This window comes from Oncorhynchus nerka, linkage group LG2 (assembly GCF_034236695.1).
Source record: "Oncorhynchus nerka isolate Pitt River linkage group LG2, Oner_Uvic_2.0, whole genome shotgun sequence".
NCBI lineage: Eukaryota > Metazoa > Chordata > Actinopteri > Salmoniformes > Salmonidae > Oncorhynchus > Oncorhynchus nerka.
In genome coordinates this window covers 73,895,045-73,913,340 of record NC_088397.1, presented here as the reverse complement: position 1 = coordinate 73,913,340, position 18,296 = coordinate 73,895,045, and the positions used below count along the sequence as shown (strand labels likewise).

The following is an 18,296-nucleotide window of genomic DNA, read 5'->3' as shown; positions in this document are numbered from 1 at the left end:
GCTGTCTTTTTAAGGCCCTTCATTGCGTGACTGCTTATTTTGGATGATGTTACAACTAATATCCTAACAGGAGTCATAGCCTTACTTGGAATCAGATATGACATGCAGTAATAGAATTTTAGTAAACTCTTCATATCATTCGTAGATACCATGAAACCTTCAGGCAATACAAATCTGTTGAACATGTCTTTTGACATTTGACCCTGTGCACACGGTTTTGAGAATCAGCAGTACTCAAAAACAGAACGCCTCATGACACAGAATGGTAACAGTTCAAAGTCATCTTCTTCCACTGACTTAGTGGTAAGTCTAATCTTCAAACTGTCTTTGCATGACTCACATAGCCTTCATTTCAGAGTTATTGCTGAGTAATATTTTCCACTGGAGAAACATGAAAACCTATTATCTTTCATCATTCAGACAGCTGTGTCAAAACATAGCATTCAGTGTCATTGACAATTTTTTACAACTGTCAACATTGTTGTTAAAAACATCAGCCATGTTGAGGTTAGTGATATTATTAGGCCTACATCAGATAACAAAAAAGCTCTCGTCTGTTATGAGGGACATATTCAGAGGTCTGAATTGTGGTCTATAAAGCAGCCTTTCCAGGTCACCAGTGTCTGTGTGCTAATGATGATGTGCCTCTTTCAATCTCATCATTTTGAAATCTGTCAACTTGTATCAGCAACACTGCTAAATATCTTTGTCAGATTCATGTGCATAACCACTGTAATGTAATTACCCTCTCTGCATGTGTGTGTATGTGAGGGAGTGTGTCTGCATGCATGTGTACGTGAGGGAGTGTGCATGTGTGAGTGAGAGACTGAGAGTGTGTGAGAGGAGGCGAGTGTGGGAGGAGTCTGAGATGACTTTAGCATCCAACACTTCCTGGTTTGCTGCAGCAGACCGAGAACTTGCAGGAAAAAGGGCGGCTGGAAGACGCATTGAACATCGCACGATGCAGCACTTGCGCATACACCCTGCTTCAAGGCAGTGGTTATATTGAAACATATCATATATTGAACATGCAGTAAATGCTGATTATTTTTTATTTTATACAGACTTTCTAAAATGCTATGTTGACGACAGAGGGGAGTTATCCTTATTTGTTTTGCAGTTCAAAGTCGCATTGATCGCCTTGCAACCTCAAGTGCAATTTGGGACACTGAAGTTCTTTGAAACGCTTGAAGCCCATCCTGCTTCATGCATCTGCCGAAGAGATTTGTAGGCTACGTTGTGGTGTCTTATTAAGGCGAAGTCTACAGGCTTCCATAATTCATTCCTAAAGAATCATGTCATCCCATACGAGAGTCAAGAAGGACAAGGAGATTATTGGGGATTACGAGACTCAAGTGAAAGGTTGGTACATAGAGATCCCATCAAATTACACATGTCTGGGTTGGTATTTGCTTGTGTTTTGACGTTCAGGTTAGACTAATTTATTAGCCTAAATGTATCTGGAGGGAGCAGCAGTAGCCAAGAGTAGAATTGCATAATTTGGAATTCGGGAGTGAACGACATTGATGGCATCAACAACATGTTGTTTTTACTCCACCATAAATATAAGCATTTTTTACGCGCAATTGGCTGTTTTCTGTTGTCGTGTGAATTCCCATGGTCAAGAGGTCCCTGAAGCCAGATAAACATATATTTTCATCAGATAATAACTCCTATTCAACACAATTTCAGTAAAAGCTCTGCATAATGCACCTTACATATTTGCTAGGTGAGTCGGTCTAGTCTGCCCTACCAAACAAGAGACAACTGCATTTGGTCAAAAATGAGTTATTTACTTTTTTAAACTTTAAATACATGCTTTATCTTGTGGACAAATATCCGGCCTGTTGTGTATTGGAGAAAATGGGGGGTCATGTTTGCAGTAACTGCAAAAAGTTCAGGTGAAACCAAGGGAAAAGGCAGTAACTGCCATCACACACGTCAGTTACTTACTGCCTTTTACCTTGGCTTCACTGAGCTTTGTGCTGCTGTGTCTACGGTTGACCTTGGTATTATTTATTGTTCTTCGTTGATACAAGTATCAAACTATATGACAAGGACAGCTACATACAAATAAATATATTAACACAAGTTTGTGTTAAAAATAATCGTCATGGAAACGTATTCCAGTGGGTGTACCAAGCAAGAAGGCAGTAACTGCCATCTAGGGACAAATGTCATGTTAGAGGTCAGGGTCAATATGAATAAAAAATAACAACTGACAATTACATCTCAAATGTTCTGCCTACAATTCAGTTGGCTGGACAATAAAAAAACCTTGAAGTCATTTTTCTCAGTTTCACTCTATGAACAGTTACTGCTCTTTTGCTTGGTAGGGCAGTAGTGCATGGACACTTTTCCACGGAATAGTGGAAATGCATAACACCACATTATGCAGTAATAACATGGTCCACAATATGTAAGGAACTTTATTGTTAATTTGTCTAGGGAGAGAGATAAAAAGTGTGTTTGTGTGGCCCGTTTTTCCTTCATTTATAGAATGTAATAGATTACTTTACTTTCAGAGCCGAGGTCATAATTACACCAGCTGGTCTGTTGTAGTAGCCTAGGGTCTCAGAGACTAAAGGTCATGACCTCTGACCTGTTCACAGTCTTCTCTGACCTATAGAGTGGATCATCATCTTAATGCATGACCTGGTGAATCCCAAAGTAGCCCCTCGCCACTACCAACTCATTCTGAATGCCCTCTGTGCCACGTGTTGGTGACAACTCCTAGGGGTGACTTAAATAGAGTAACCTTGTATGAACCATCCTGATCACGCATGCTTACATTCTGTTTGCTACACAGATAGCAGAATGTAAGCTCGTGAGATCAGGGTGGTTCTATGGGGCTATCAATAGAGTGGCGAGGGTATTAATTAATAAATCCATCAACTTCGGGACACACTTGTGATGCAATTTATGTTCCACATTTAAATAATAAGGAAATTCTAATGAACAAATCCCCCTTGCCATTTAACAAGAAGTAAACCTCGGTAATAGTTAAACATTGGAGGTATTTCAATTGTTTTATGTATCAAGCCTCGAAATCAGGCACAAACAAACATACCTGTGTCCAATCCAAAACGCATATTTTGACCAATGGGTAAAATAACATGTTAATTGTGTAGATAATCCTTTAAGAAAAACAATGGTAGGATGATTTACCCATGTAGGATGTTTTACCCATGTAGGATGTTTTACCCTTGTAGGATGTTTTACCCTTGTAGGATGTTTTACCCATGTAGGATGTTTTACCCTTGTAGGATGTTTTACCCATGTAGGATGTTTTACCCATGTAGGATGTTTTATCCATGTAGGATGTTTTACCCTTGTAGGATGTTTTACCCATGTAGGGTGTTTTACCCTTGTAGGATGTTTTACCCTTGTAGGATGTTTTACCCATGTAGGATGTTTTATCCATGTAGGATGTTTTATCCATGTATGATGTTTTATCCATGTAGGATGTTTTACCCATGTAGGATGTTTTACCCATGTAGGATGGCCAAAATTCGGGTGACTAAATCAATGGCCAGAGAAAAAAGTGGTCAAAAATAAAGAACATTGCCGAGCATTGTGTCAGCTAGACTGGATGCTTTGCGAGAATGAAGGCTACCTAACAGGCTCACTTTCCTGTTGAATTCGTCATCTTTCTTCTCAAATCCGCAGGATTTTAAACAATATAGAGGTAAAATAGATATTGATTTTGAGACATGACATGTAGTATTTTCACATTTTAGTATACGCTTTTCAAATTAATGTTAAATTCCTGTTCTTTTTATAGGATTTCTCACAAAAACAAGTGTATCTCTGTGAAATGTCAACAGAGCATCGAGCATACTACAAGCATTTTATTTTCAAAGCCTTTTACATTTATTTCAGCTCATGTTATGCCAATTTAGCTTTTTGCGACCAGCAGAAACAACTTTGAAGACGACCACCACAACATGTAAATTCTTCATGTTGCTGCGAGGAAGCTGCATAATCATATGTTTCCCCGCACTTTGGGCGGACTGGGTGGACACCATAGCACATGTAATACTGTACAATTTGGCACACCTCTCAATTCTTTAGTATGAAATTGCGCAAACTCCAAACATATTGCTGTGTGTGTTGGGATAGCACTTCGCTCTGGAACCTGCATCCATGCTGGCTCGTTTGAAGTGGCTATCGAAGGGTCTAGTTAGCCAATACACCCTCGATCGTTTGCACTCCCTAAGCTTTGGGACACGTGCGCATATTGCGGAGGCGAGTGTGAACGCACAAATGGAGGGCCTACGGGAAGTGGGTGATTTGGGATTGAGCCACCATCTTTTCACTTCAGTGTCATTTCAGTAGAATTCATACGATATCCATCTATTCAAAGAAAGAGATGGGATGAGAAGAGATCTTTCAAAGATGTTTTGGGATGACAGTGACCAGGGAGGACCTTGTTAATCAGTAACATTCTATCATGTTAGGCCCCAGAGTAAGTAATGCAACGTAAAACTTTTTTTTTACACTCACGAATAGGAAACGTGTTACTGCTGGAACTATAGAGGGTCTGGCTGGGGAATCTCTCTATCAGCAAATAGCTCAGAAACACCATAAATAATATATGTTGTCAGCATAAATTATGGAACTATGAAAGGGTTTTATTGTCTGACTGCTGCTGCTAAATATGTGAGTGCATCTTAAATGGCACTCTATATCCCTACATAATGCACTACTTTAGGGTGCCATTTGGGACTCCGCCTGTGACTGTAGAAGATAGATGGTGGCTATATCTAATTTGTGGTCTCCTGAGTGGCACAGCGGTCTAAGGCACTGCATCTCAGTGCTAGAGGTGTCACTACAGACCCTGGCTCGATTCCAGGCTGTATCACAACTGGCTGTGATTGGGAGTCCCATAGGTCGGGGCACAATTGGCCTAGTGTCGTCCGGGTTAGGGTTTGGCCGGGGTCGGCCATCATTGTAAATAAGAGTTTGTTCTTAACTGACTTGCCTGGTTAAATAAAAAAATATCTAAAGTCAACCCAGCAGAGTTTAATATAGTGTAGATAGCTGTAGATATCTCTACTGCATTCCTCTAAAGCTGATGGGTGCTCCAAGGTGACCCATTAAGAGGATGAAGGTTCAGTACACCCTCTTATTCATGTAAAAAGCCACTTATAGTACAGTGAGTGCATGCATTTTTAGCAAGTGTATGTGATCCCTATAATAATTGAACCTACAACCAACCTTGGCATTGCTATAGCTGTGCTCTTACCAACTGAGCCACACAGGATCACATATAGAATCCTCTACCCTCCAACATGTTTATTGAAGAAACTTGTGGAAGAACAGCTGAGCAGACAATATAGCACTCAAGACAATAACAGTCTGATGAGGTCCAGAATGATACAGTTTGATAGATGACACAATGGAAAGACCCTCTGTTAGACATGTTTCTAACCAACAACAATCTACACTTTTCCTCTGTCAATCTAACTTGTACTAAAGAAAGATATACATTGATCTTTTCTCTCCACCAAAGTGTGAGATGCTGTGTGAAGTAGATAGCAGACACGTGTAGGGTATTATCACACTTGGATTGAAATATTGTTACCAATATTAGACTGTACTTGCAGCAATCACTGAAACCCTCTTATCACCCCTTGTGGGGGCAGGGTATGACCGTAGTGCATCATGGACAATCTGAGCTGCTCTCGCTGCTTTTTAATGAGACCTGGAGGTACACACTGTAGCATGTTGATGTAGTTTGCTGAAGTCTTGGTTGACTCCTTGAGTGTGTGTTTGTACGCTCGTGCATGTGTGTGCGCATGCCTGCGTTAATCAATGTCTGTGTACGTGTGTGTGATTGTGGGTGTGAGAGGACGTCTCAGTTTCAGGAAAAGCTTTTAAGTTGACAGCTCATTTGCCAGGCTGTCTGGGATCAGTTTAGTTGGGTGTAAGAAGGGCTACAAGAGCTACACTCTGGCATCGAGGTCAAATAGTGCTGAGTAGGTAGCTGACTCAACAGCATTTACTATAGTGCAGTCAGCTGTCAGTCCTCCATTTATGGACCTGCAGCAGATTTCTTGACAATTATGTGTTCTTTCTTGGTAGCCTGGTCTCAGATCGGTTTGTGCTGTCTTGCCAACTCCTACGGTCAATGTCACAGCTCCAACATTGACCATAGGAGTTGGAAAGACAGATCTGGGACCAGGCTACTTTCTTGGGAGAATTTGACTTCAACATTGTTGAAGGACCAACCGACATAACGTTACCAACCGCCATTAATGGTGTAATGTGTGATTATACAGTATAGTACAGTACAGTGTGATTATGGAGCAGGTAAGGAGTTCAGACTGGAATAGACCACAGTCCCTTGTTCTGTGCACCGATGTCTTTGCATGAGTGCATGTACAGTATATGGTGTTTTGACAATTAATGATTATGGAATTACTCAGCCTGCTTTCATATTCATTTCCTATTGTAGCACTAGCTCACTATACTAGCCAGACTTGAGAAAACAGTTTATAGTGTGTTGGAAGTGGAACCCAGCTGCAGTCTGTTAGCTAACCTTGGTTTGCTTCCATACACATATTTGCATGCATTCCAAAGAACCTCAGTCGACCAGCTCGACTCCAGTCACACGACGTTAAACAAACCTCTGGAAGTACTGCATGCAGCAAGGCACTGCCGTCTACCCTCAGTAGCACTATCTGCTAGTACCCCACCCCCCCCCCCACACTCCTACTCAACTGAATGAGGGTTAGTTGACCTGGATCATGGGTCATTTCCGTGCCTAGAGAACACTCCCTCTCCATTTAGGTCTTACGCTTAAATGCTTCATTTGGTTTGATCTAATTAGATGCATGCATACATTTCATAGATAGATAAGCACATAGAAGCCATGGCAATTCAGGAAACATTGGTGTTGTAGATCTGTTTTTACCAAAAGATCTTTCAGATTGGAAGATAAAGTAAGAGCAACACATTTTACGACAAACAAACTGCCTTGTTGGCGCCTTGGGTCGTAAAAACGACTGTGGTGTTGCAGCACAGTTGCGCAATATGTTAGTAAGTAAAGGTGCCTGTTATTTAATGTCTTGCCACAGAGGAAGACATTATTGCAGTTTTGTTTCTTTTGATCATTGTAGGAAGAAGAATGAAGAGGGTGTGTTTGTGTGTGTCTAGCTTGTGTTCCTCCTGTCTGTCTCCACCCCATAATGGGGCGGCAGGGTAGCCTAGTGGTTAGAGCGTTGGACTAGTAACCGGAAGGTTGCAAGTTCAAACCCCTGAGCTGACAAGGTACAAATCTGTCGTTCTGCCCCTGAACACTGTTCCTAGGCCCTCATTGAAAATAAGAATTTGTTCTTAACTGACTTGCCTAGTAAAATAAAAAAAATAATGCATGTATTGCAGTACATCTGTATTCCGTGACTGTCTGGGCCAGTTAACACCCTTCTGCTCATCAGTATTATTCATAATGAAAACATGCTATGACTTACACTGTCATGAGACATTATGGTTTAATTGGAATAATGTAGCCTGGTCTTATACCTGTTTGTACTGTCTTGCCAACTCCTATGGTGTTTGACGTGACAATTACCATAGGAGTTGACAAGGGAGCACAAACAGACCTGGGATCAGGCTAGCAACAATGATACCCCCCGTTCCCACCTATACTGCAGCCTGCCACCCACTCTGTGTGCTATGCTTTCACCCTCACCTCTCTCCCTTCTCCTCTCTCCTTCTGCACTTCTGGTTTTTATGTCTGCTGCTATGGTAACATCAACAATCAATGTGAAAATCAGCAACAGATTAAGGTGGAATTGAGAGAGAGGAGTAGGTAACTGAGCTGCACTTCCTAACCTCCTGCCAAATGTATGACCACATTAAAGATACATTTTTCCCCACAGACTCACAAATAATTTGAATTTGTGAATTCAACCAAAGAGTGTGTAAAGACATACAGTACTATAGTTATTACTGGTCACCCAAGACAAGCGTTCACAGGAAACTGCCTCACTGCCAAACTGGGCTAATAACTTGCTAACTAGCAAAGAACATCAACACATGGCAAGCCTAGTGGTTAGAACGTTGGGCCAGTAACTGAACGGTTGTTAGATCGAATCCCTGAGCTGCCAAGGTCAAAATCTGTCATTCTGCCCCTGAACAAGGCAGTTAACCCACTGTTCAATGGCTGTCATTGTAAATAATCATTTGTTCTTAACTGACATGCCTAGTTAAATAAAAATAAAATGTGCACACTGTGCTCTTATCTGAACTGATCTGAAATGCGCATTAACTGAAAGACAGCTCATGGGCTACCCATGCCAATAGAATTCTACTCCGTTGCTCTCTGGCACTGCCTACAACAAAATCACAGACTCAATCTTGCAAAGTTAGATTTGTTTGTTGCATTGAAAAGGGGCTGTTATAATGTTGATTCAATCACTGTCACAAAGCCTGGAGTGGTGGGTGTGGAGTCAAGCTCAGAGAGCAGAGGATAATGGGGAAACCAGACTTTATTACGGCCTCCAATATGAACCCCCAAAACAGCAGGCGAATAATCAAAAATTGTCCAACCCAACACAGGGCACAAACAGACAGGAACACTACACGCAACAACCTCGACTAACAGAAAACAAGCCCGCACAAAAACAGACGGGCCTAACAGGCTTAAATAGTCTTGAATCAAAACAAAATAAGAGACAGGTGCAACCAATAAGACATAACAAACAGAAAAGGAAAAGGGGATCGGTGGCAGCTAGTAGACCGGCGACGACGACCGCCGAGCGCCGCCCGAACAGGCAGGGGAGCCACTAGTGATGGATCCAAGATGTCCCCCACCGGTACCCAGCACCTCTCCTCTGGACCGTACCCATCCCAGTCCACGAGGTACTGCAGGCCCCTCACCCGGCGTCTCGAGTCCAGAATTGAACGTACAGTGTACGCCGGGGACCCCTCGATGTCCAGAGGGGGCGGAGGGACCTCCGGCACCTCACCTTCCTGCAGGGGACCAGCCACCACCGGCCTGAGGAGAGACGCATGAAACGAGGGGTTAATACGATAGTAAGAAGGAAGCTGTAACCTTTAAATTTCCCCACACACTGCGGCCCCAGCTTCCGGCAGGGCAGGCGGAGGGGCAGGTTTCGGATCGAGAGCCAGACCCAGTCCCCCGGTGCAAAAACGGGCGCCTCACTGCGGTGCCGGTCAAAGCCCCTCTTCTGCCGTCCACCAGCATGTTTTAGTGATTCCTGGACGGCTCTCCAGGTCTCCTTCGAGCGCTACACCCACTCCTCCACCGCAGGAGCTTCGGTCTGGCTCTGATGCCATTGGGCCAGGACCGGCTGGTAGCCCAACACACACTGGAACGGTGACATGTTAGTAGAGGAGTGGCGGAGGGAATTCTGAGCCACCTCCGCCCATGGGACGTACCTCGCACATTCACCAGGCCGGTCCTGGCAATACGACCACAGAAACCTACCCACATCCTGGTTCACTCTCTCCACCTGCCCATTACTCTCGGTGTGAAAACCCGAGGTCAGGCTGTTCGAGACCCCCAGACGTTCCATGAACGCCCTCCAAACTCTGGACGTGAACTGGGGACCCCGATCAGAAACGATGTCCTCAGGCACCCCGTAGTGCCGGGAGACGTGGGTAAACAGGGCCTCCGCAGTCTGTGGGGCCGTAGGGAGACCGGGCAACGGGATGAGATGGCAGGACGGCGACGACGACCGCCGAGCGCTGCCCGAACAGGCAGTCACCTTCGGTGGGAGTCGTGACAATCACAGAAAAAACTTTGATCTATGTAGTGCAAACTAATGGGGTGAACTCAGTGAAGTTAAATATCTTATCTTCTTCTTCATCTATGAAATCATGGCAGTCCAGTGCACGATCGATCATGATCTGCCCAATTCTGTACTACCATGAAAAAAAAAATCTAAACTAAATAAATCCCTAACTTCTACCACACCCTCACCCCCAAAAAACATCCCCAACCCATTAAACTTGATCTATATCATGCTGAAACACTGTTCAGCATGTCAACAACCATTTCAACAGTAACATATGATACTCACAATATCTCTTTTGCCATCTCCACAATAACCTTCAACCTGGCATTTCTGCTTTCCACAACCCGAGTCGTATTGATAACCTTACCAATAAAAACTATGAAGTCAACTTCATTCACTATCAAAGTGTCCTTTGACACCACACATTTATGAGCACAAGATTTCTGAACGGGCCTCGAAACCCTGCCAGACCATCAGAAGCACCATCCCCGACAGTAGGTCCACTTCTGTCCATGTAAGCTCCGTCAGTCCGCACTGTAGTTCTACCAATCGTTTTTACGGCCTCTGCATATGATACATCATGAATGGTGCTATACCTCTGAGCCTCTCTAGCCTCTCTCTGTACATGGCATCCACCAAATGCTGCACTGTGTTCTACCCCACAATTACAGCACTTAACCTTCACATTGCTTCCACATTCACCGTAATCATGTGCCCCTCCACACTTGGCACATCTTTTATATCCTTACACTGAGCAGCTACATGTCCCATTCTTTGGCATTTAATACACTGCAGTGCATATGGGACAAATTCTTGAACATTTAAACTAAGGAATCCTATCTACTTTTCCCGGCAAGACTTTCTCAAACCTCAGCATCACTGATAAGCGTTCACTTCTTTAACCCTCTTTTCTGCTGATCAACCTTTTGGCCTCAATCACTCCTTTTCCTTCACATTTTCTTTAATATCATCTATGAACTTAGATATTGGGATTCCAGAGATGACTTCCCTTCAATCTAGCATAAGCACCAGGGACATGGCTTTTAATTTTCTTCCAATTAAGCATTTCCATTTTCAGAATCTTCTTTTGCTGAGCCCGGCTACTACACAATATTAACAATCTACCATTTCCTATTAACCAAGCTAATTTCACTTCATCTACCTCTTTCTCTACGGCATTAGTTAGTCGGATAAGTGAGGCCTTGTGGTCTCATCAAACACTATCACCACTTTCCACTCGAACACATCATTACTCTTGCTTCCTACCTTGGCCCTCTTCATGCTTTCTTTTTTACTAGACGCTCCACTGCATTCAATATCATGATCTCTCTTCTTCCTATGTCTTTCCACAAACAACCATTCAGATCCTTGACTCTCATCCCATATTGTTCTCATTCCAGCACAGCTGTTGCTTCACCAACGTTTTCTCCATTTTGTCCGCGCTACTCGCCGCCATTTCCCGACACTGTGTTCGGTCTGTTAAAACGTGTCAGAACTTTGGCGCCAATCTCTTATGTGTCTCCGCAGCATGGCATTTCTTCTGCGTGGCAGTCCTGGAGGAAGTGGGCTGCCACGCACATGCACAGTTTAGTGGGAACATTGCTCTGCAGCAGGGTTATTACTAGCCAAAGCTATTTTCACGATAAGCAGACCTCAGGTTTGTGTAGGAGTCTGGACAGGCAGCAGGGTTGGATGGCGACCAGACAGCGGTCAAGATGTTGCAACACACCAGCTGAGCCCCAGACAGACAGAACAGGACTAGCCACTACAGTAATTGTGGGAAGGAGAAAAGTGCATTACTGTATTACTGTATCTCTAAACAAATCTGCTACTCCCTATTTCAGGTCTTCCCAAACTAGGTGTTGGGGCCCCCGCTGAGTGCACATTTAGGTTTTTGCCCGAACACTAAACAGCTGAATAAAATAATTATGATGATGATGGCGGTGGGGGTGGGGGGGGGGGATGCAACACTGGACTGACTTAATAGGTGTCTGCAATTATAGTAATGGAAAGACCAATTCAGAGACACTGGTTACGGCCGTGGTGATAGAAATCACTTTCTATTTGGGAAAATACCTCCATATAAGTAAGCACATTAGCTACAGGACAAAATATCTACACTGTATATATGTACTGTACCTGCTGCACAAGCATCCACATTGCACACAAAAATACATGTAATTATATCCGTACGAATCCAACTGTGTTTGTGGTAAAACAACAGCTGTAAACATCCACCCTCTACTCAGTCCAGAGAACTGACTTGTCTTAAGCAACCAGAGGCTTTCTTTCTGTTTTGTTTCATATTTCATTCTGTTTTTAAACTTACCCTCAGGTTTCTGGGAGTAATTCATATTTGGGTTCAAATCCTTGTGAAACCCACCAGACCAGAGCTGTAGCCACTCAGCTTTTACTGACGAAAACAAACACTGTGGATCCGTTCCAAATGGCACCCTATAACCCACATAGTGCACTACTTTTGACCAGAGCCCTATGGGCCCTAGCATTTGACAGGCAGACAGGCTTTGTGCACTCATTAATGAAGTCTCACTGACTGTGCCATGGGCTTTGGAACATCTGAGTCATTTTGGCAAAACACATCAGCTACCAATTAGAGATGTTAGTCTGAACTCACCATTGAATAAAATAAACATTGCTCCAAATAAACATTGCCTCCTGTCGGGACGGGGGCCTGGGATTAAATATTAAAAATAAATAAATACAATAAATATAGTACAAAACACACATCACAACAATAGAGACACAACACTACATAATGAGAGACCTAAGACAACAACATAACAAGGCAGCAACACGGCATGGTAGAAACACAACATGACACCAACATGGTAGCAACACAACATGGTAGCAGCACAAAAACATGGTACAGACATTATTGGGCACAGTCAACAGCACTAAGGTCAAGAAGGTAGAGACAACAATACATCATGCAAAGCAGCCACAACTGTCAGTAAGAGTGTCCATGATTGAGTTTTTGAATGAAGAGATTGAGATAAAACTGTCCAGTTTGAGTGTTTGTTGCAGCTCGTTCCGGTCACTAGCTGCAGCGAACTGAAAAGAGGAGTGACCCAGGGCTGTGTGTGCTTTGGGGACCTTTAACAGAATGTGACTGGCAGAACAGGTGTTGTATGTGGAGAATGAGGGCTGCAGTAGATATCTCAGATAGGGGGGAGTGAGGCCTAAGAGGGTTTTATAAATAAGCATCAACCAGTGGGTCTTGCAGAATAGTATTGTAGAATAGTATTTTGCTAGGTTATACATTTACAATTGACATTTTAGTAACATTTAGCAGCCACTCTTATCTAGAGCTACTTACAGTTAGTGCATCTAGTGTGGTTCATGTGTGTTTCACAGTTCTCACCTGTGCATTGATTCTGAAAGTCTTTTTAGGGCTGTACTTCAACTCTGTAGAGGCCAGCAGCATCCAGAGAATAGTGCCTATCAAGTGTACCCTCCTTCCATAGCCTTTACTGTTCTATACATAACTAGAGCTAGGGCTCTAGGAAGGGAAACATCATGAGGCTATTATCTTTAACACACTGATCACATTATAATATCAACCAGTCATTTGATCTTCACATGGAGTACATCCCAAATGGCACCCTATGGTCCATAGTGCACTACTTTTGACCAGAGCCCTATGTAGGGAATAGGATGCCATTTGGGATATATACATAGATTACATGATTTGATTTTCCACTAATTTATCATAAATTGCCCCCAAAACAGATAAAATAGTTGATAGGTAGGGAAAGTATTACGGCTACATAATAAGAAAAAAGCATGCTGTTTGATACTCTATTTTTACACAGTAGGGTTGCGAGGCTGCCTGACACTTTATTACTGCTCCTTTCAGCAGCAGATACAGGCTATTAATTGTCTATTGAGAGACTCTGGCTGTTGTCCAAATGGCAACCTTTTCCCTATGTAATGCTGTACCTTTGAGCAGAGCCCTGGTCAAACATAGTGCACTACATAGGGAAAAGGGTGCCATTTGAGACACAGCCACAGAAAGTTGCCTTGTCCCAACCCATGACTGTATATATGAATGGACAAAGCCATCGATCATGTGACACCATTCATTCCTATGTGAAGACTTAATTGCACATTGAAGCCAAATGAAGTAGATTAAGATGGTGTCTAATGGACACATAACATGCACAGTTTGAACTACTCTAGGAAGTGTCTCATTGAGTACCTCAAGTTGAAGGCTGACCGGGGTACTGCAGGCTGCCTTTAGCAACTCAATTAACCTTACAACTCCTTCAGTTCAAGGACATTCATCTGGTGTATTAGAACCAATTATTGGTACAATGATTGTCTTCTTTTTTTTATATACACAAAGAGATTTCCATTCACTATAATGGGGGATCCTGTTTTCTGCTAACAATGCCTGAAGTACCGCAGTAGGCCTTAAACTTCAGTGGCTTCAATGAGAGGGGGCAGTCATTCTCCCCTGGTCCTAGCACAATATTCTAATAAATAGAAGGGCTGCTGGGTGGGAACAGAACATACTGGAACACAGAAGAGGAACTCTGGCCACGCCAGTGGAGATGCCGCCAGGGTCCTGTATCCAGGCAACTAGGCAGCCATGGAGACCATGTGGATACATTTCCAACAAGGCGGCTGAGAGAGTGAGGGCACACACTTTTGCTCACACACACACACACACACACACACACACACACACACACACACACACACTTTATTCATCAATACAAAAATGCCATTGAGAAGTAAACAAAAGTGCCTTTCATATGCAGGGGGGCAGAAGAATCTGGTTCATTGATATATTTCTACAGACTTCCTGTCTGTTTGCTGAGTAGTGCATGATGAGAAAAAGGCTGCCATGCTGGAGACTTGGAGTGGCTCAGTCATGATCTCCATATTTTTGGACATGTTCTGTTAAGGGAATGAAGAGAAAAGCTCACCACCACATTATGGGAATACTGCATTGGACCATTTGTTCATCTTCAGAATCTAAAATGTAGTATACAGATTTTTCTTGTTTTTGTTTTGTTTTACAGTATTAGTTGGATGATGTGTGGACATGATTTTACAGAGCTGCGTGTGTGTAGAGTGTGTGTATGCATGTGCGTCTTTGTCTATTTGTCTGTGTCCACATGCGTATGTGTGTGCGTCTTTGTGTGTCTGTTTGAGTGTGTGTTTGACTGCTCATAGCTGCAGTGGCAGCCTACATGTGAGATGCATGTCTGCTGATTTAGGCAGATAGGATGGAGAATGGAATGTAGGTCAGGCCTCTGAGATCTACACATTGTGCTGCGAGGGACCACAAAAAAAGAGTTTGTCATTGTCATGGATCCCTCTGGAACTTTCATTGAGGACACCTGGTCCCTATTCCCAATGATTGTATTTGTATATATGTTCCCTTTGTTCACCATGGTGCTGTTGATTATTGTTATAATGTCCATTGGTGCGTGTGAGTACCTGTGCTGTGTGTTTTGGTTTGCTTGCCCTTGTGGTCTCGTCCCGTGTGTTAATCATTGTGTGCTTGTGTTATTTATTCGAGGTTCTCCTCGCTCTTTTGTTTGGGTTTCAACCCTGTGTTTTTGTTACGTGTTTGTTTGGTCTTCATCCCTGTTCCTTTACACGGCACGCCATAATTTGAGGTATAATAAAATCACGTATTACGCATTCCTGCGCCTGTCTCCCGAATCTCTTCATACCAACGTGACAGTCATCCTAAAAAAGTACACATTCTTTTAATTAAAATATGCGTTCTGCAATTTCTATTTATGAGGTTTGGAAACTCACTGCTCCAATTAATAGCCTAACAATGGAATAAATGCAAAGAGTTTTGACCTAAAATTACATAGAATGTAAAAACCTTTGCAGTCTGACATCACAATTTTTTGGGCAGGCTGTCTTAAGTGTTTTTTTGGGCCACCTATGTCCAAACAGTAAAATAATGTTTTCTTAAAATTAAATTAAATATTTTAAAAATAAGGGGTTTTGGTAAAACGTTTTTAGTGTAAATCTAAATGACTAAAACCAGATATGAAGTATGTAGAAAAGATAATGGACCTATACATTTCTCAATAATATCATATTTGAGAACTGATAATCACCAAAATAATAGCTTGACTCTCAGGGAGAATCTAAAATCTCAAAAATGGTGCATTCAGGAGTATTTTTGTCATGGCATGGGGCCCCAATTGATTTTGTTATAATGTTTGAGTCACTCAGATATCATAAGCCATGGCAAGATGTGTATAATTGCAGGAAATTTGCTTTAAAACCACACATTGTTCTCTCAGCCACATGGCAAAATGTGTAGAATATATAGACCCAATAACGTAAAAACCCTTGCAGTCTCACATCGATATTAAAAATGATAATCTATTTAAGCAGCATATATAGATCAAACTCCTTCAATACACTATAATATGTTTGAAGAAGTTACCAAAATGAATATTAATACATTTTTGTATAGTAACCATGGTTATGTAGTTACTGAACGTCTGTATCTCCAAAGCGCTGGTGTCAGCATAGCCACACCTGTGCCACAGTGACTTACAGTGGCTTGAGTCCTATTAGGTGTGTGATCTATCTGGGCTGACACAGTGTGAGGTGATGCTGATATAGTCTGCTCTCTTGCTTTCTCTCTCTGCTGGCTGCAGGCTCTCAACTTGGCTACAGTATTCTACAGCAATCATGGCGAGCCCAGCACAAAACAGCATAGGCCGTGACACCCCAGCCGGGAGCATAGAACAATCGCCATTGACACAGACACACACATTCCCCGTCTAGGTCTAAAAAGGGCTTAAAATGGCCACTTTCATAATTTTGTTATAGTTCGTGATACAAATGTAAAAAGCATGTCAACCATCCTTCCTACCAATGACGTTTCTATGTGAGAATTACCTGAACAATCTGAGATCCCAAAAATAATTTTGGGCTACGCTGGCATGGAATCGCCCATATTTGATATTACCATTCTAAAGTATGGATTTGACTTTTACATTTTTTCTAAGGTATTATCTTAGTTGTACTGGGAAACTTTATGTAAAGTGACATTTTAAGTCATTATGTGAATGTGTAAATAAAATACCATAGACATTAGGTAAGGGGTAATTTGTAACATGCGTTACAACTGACACACAATTACTAATTTGAGTCTAATCTGAGTCTTGAGAAAGTACAGCAATAATTATTGTCATCAACTATACCAATCACAAGACCTCTTCTTACTGATTAAAAGGATATATGATTAGATATCGTAAATGGGGAATGTTCTACAGGTCAATAAAAAATTTAAAAAGAGGTGGCAAGAATATTCACTTTAGGCCTCAAAACTAAAACAACAAATAATTGATGGGTACTCCTACACTAAAACTTCTCAGATATGTAGAAACACTAACCAAGCATTAGCAAATTGAATAACAGCTTCCTATGTGGTTTCTAATTTGAGTTATTTAGCTATTACTACTGACCATGTATCAGCCAAGACCTTTAGCCCTCGTCTCCCCTACCTCCTGCATGCCTTCCCTTACGACCGCAAGACACTTTTACCTTTTCACATTGCCCCTCTTTGAATCTGTCCTTTCCTCCTTTCTAATTGGCAGAGATCCGTAACCAATTGGTGGAGCAGTTCCGTTGTCTTGAACAGCAGTCGGAATCCCGGCTACAGCTGCTGCAGGACCTGCAGGACTTCTTCCGCCGCAAGGCCGAGCTGCAGCTGGAGTACTCTAGAGGCCTGGAAAAACTGGCTGAGCGCTTCTCCGCCAAGATACGCTCCTCCAGGGAACACCAGCACTTTAAGTGGGTACTGTGTGTATGTGTGTAGGCTTCTCTCTGTCTGGTAACCCTGTAATTGTGTATATCAGGACTGTATGATGAACAGCAATTATATATTTTATACTGACAGAAAGGGAGGTGTGTGTGTGTGTACTGTCTGTCTGTCTGTCTGTCTGTCTGTCTGTCTGTCTGTCTGTCTGTCTGTCTGTCTGTCTGTCTGTCTGTCTGTCTGTCTGTCAGAGAGAGACAGACAGACAGACAGACAGACAGACAGACAGACAGACAGACAGACAGACAGACAGACAGACAGACAGGAAAGCTTGTGGCATCAGACCACTAGAAACTATTGTGCCTTTCCCATCTAGGTCATTTACATACATTCCCTACTATAAAACACAGTACTGTCTGTCTGTCTGTCTGTCTGTCTGTCTGTCTGTCTGTCTGTCTGTCTGTCTGTCTGTCTGTCTGTCTGTCTGTCTGTCTGTCAGAGAGAGACAGACAGACAGACAGACAGACAGACAGACAGACAGACAGGAAAGCTTGTGGCATCAGACCACTAGAAACTATTGTGCCTTTCCCATCTAGGTCATTTACATACATTCCCTACTATAAAACACAGTATCATATGTGCAATTATAATTACAAATTGTGCAGTTGGTGCAGTCACTACCACATTTTGTATCTGCACTGTTCTTAAAGCAAAGTTTTTTTTGCTAAATGTTCTCTGTACCTTGTACTTAGAGTTGTATG

At 42.5% G+C, this 18,296-nt stretch overlaps 1 protein-coding gene across 7 annotated transcripts in view; it reads left to right on the top strand.

The window, feature by feature from the left end:
- Window positions 1–911: 911 nt before the first annotated feature.
- LOC115142276 (SLIT-ROBO Rho GTPase-activating protein 3-like) overlaps window positions 912–18,296 on the top strand; it is a 70,338-nt gene continuing 52,953 nt past the window's right edge. For all 7 annotated transcript variants that reach the window (XM_029681732.2, XM_029681723.2, XM_029681717.2 and 4 more), the window contains exons 1-2: window positions 912–1,362; window positions 17,375–17,570. In XM_029681732.2, coding sequence (XP_029537592.2) covers window positions 1,296–1,362; window positions 17,375–17,570 — 263 coding nt within the window. In that variant the 5' untranslated portion in view covers window positions 912–1,295. The remainder of the gene's footprint in view (window positions 1,363–17,374; window positions 17,571–18,296) is intronic.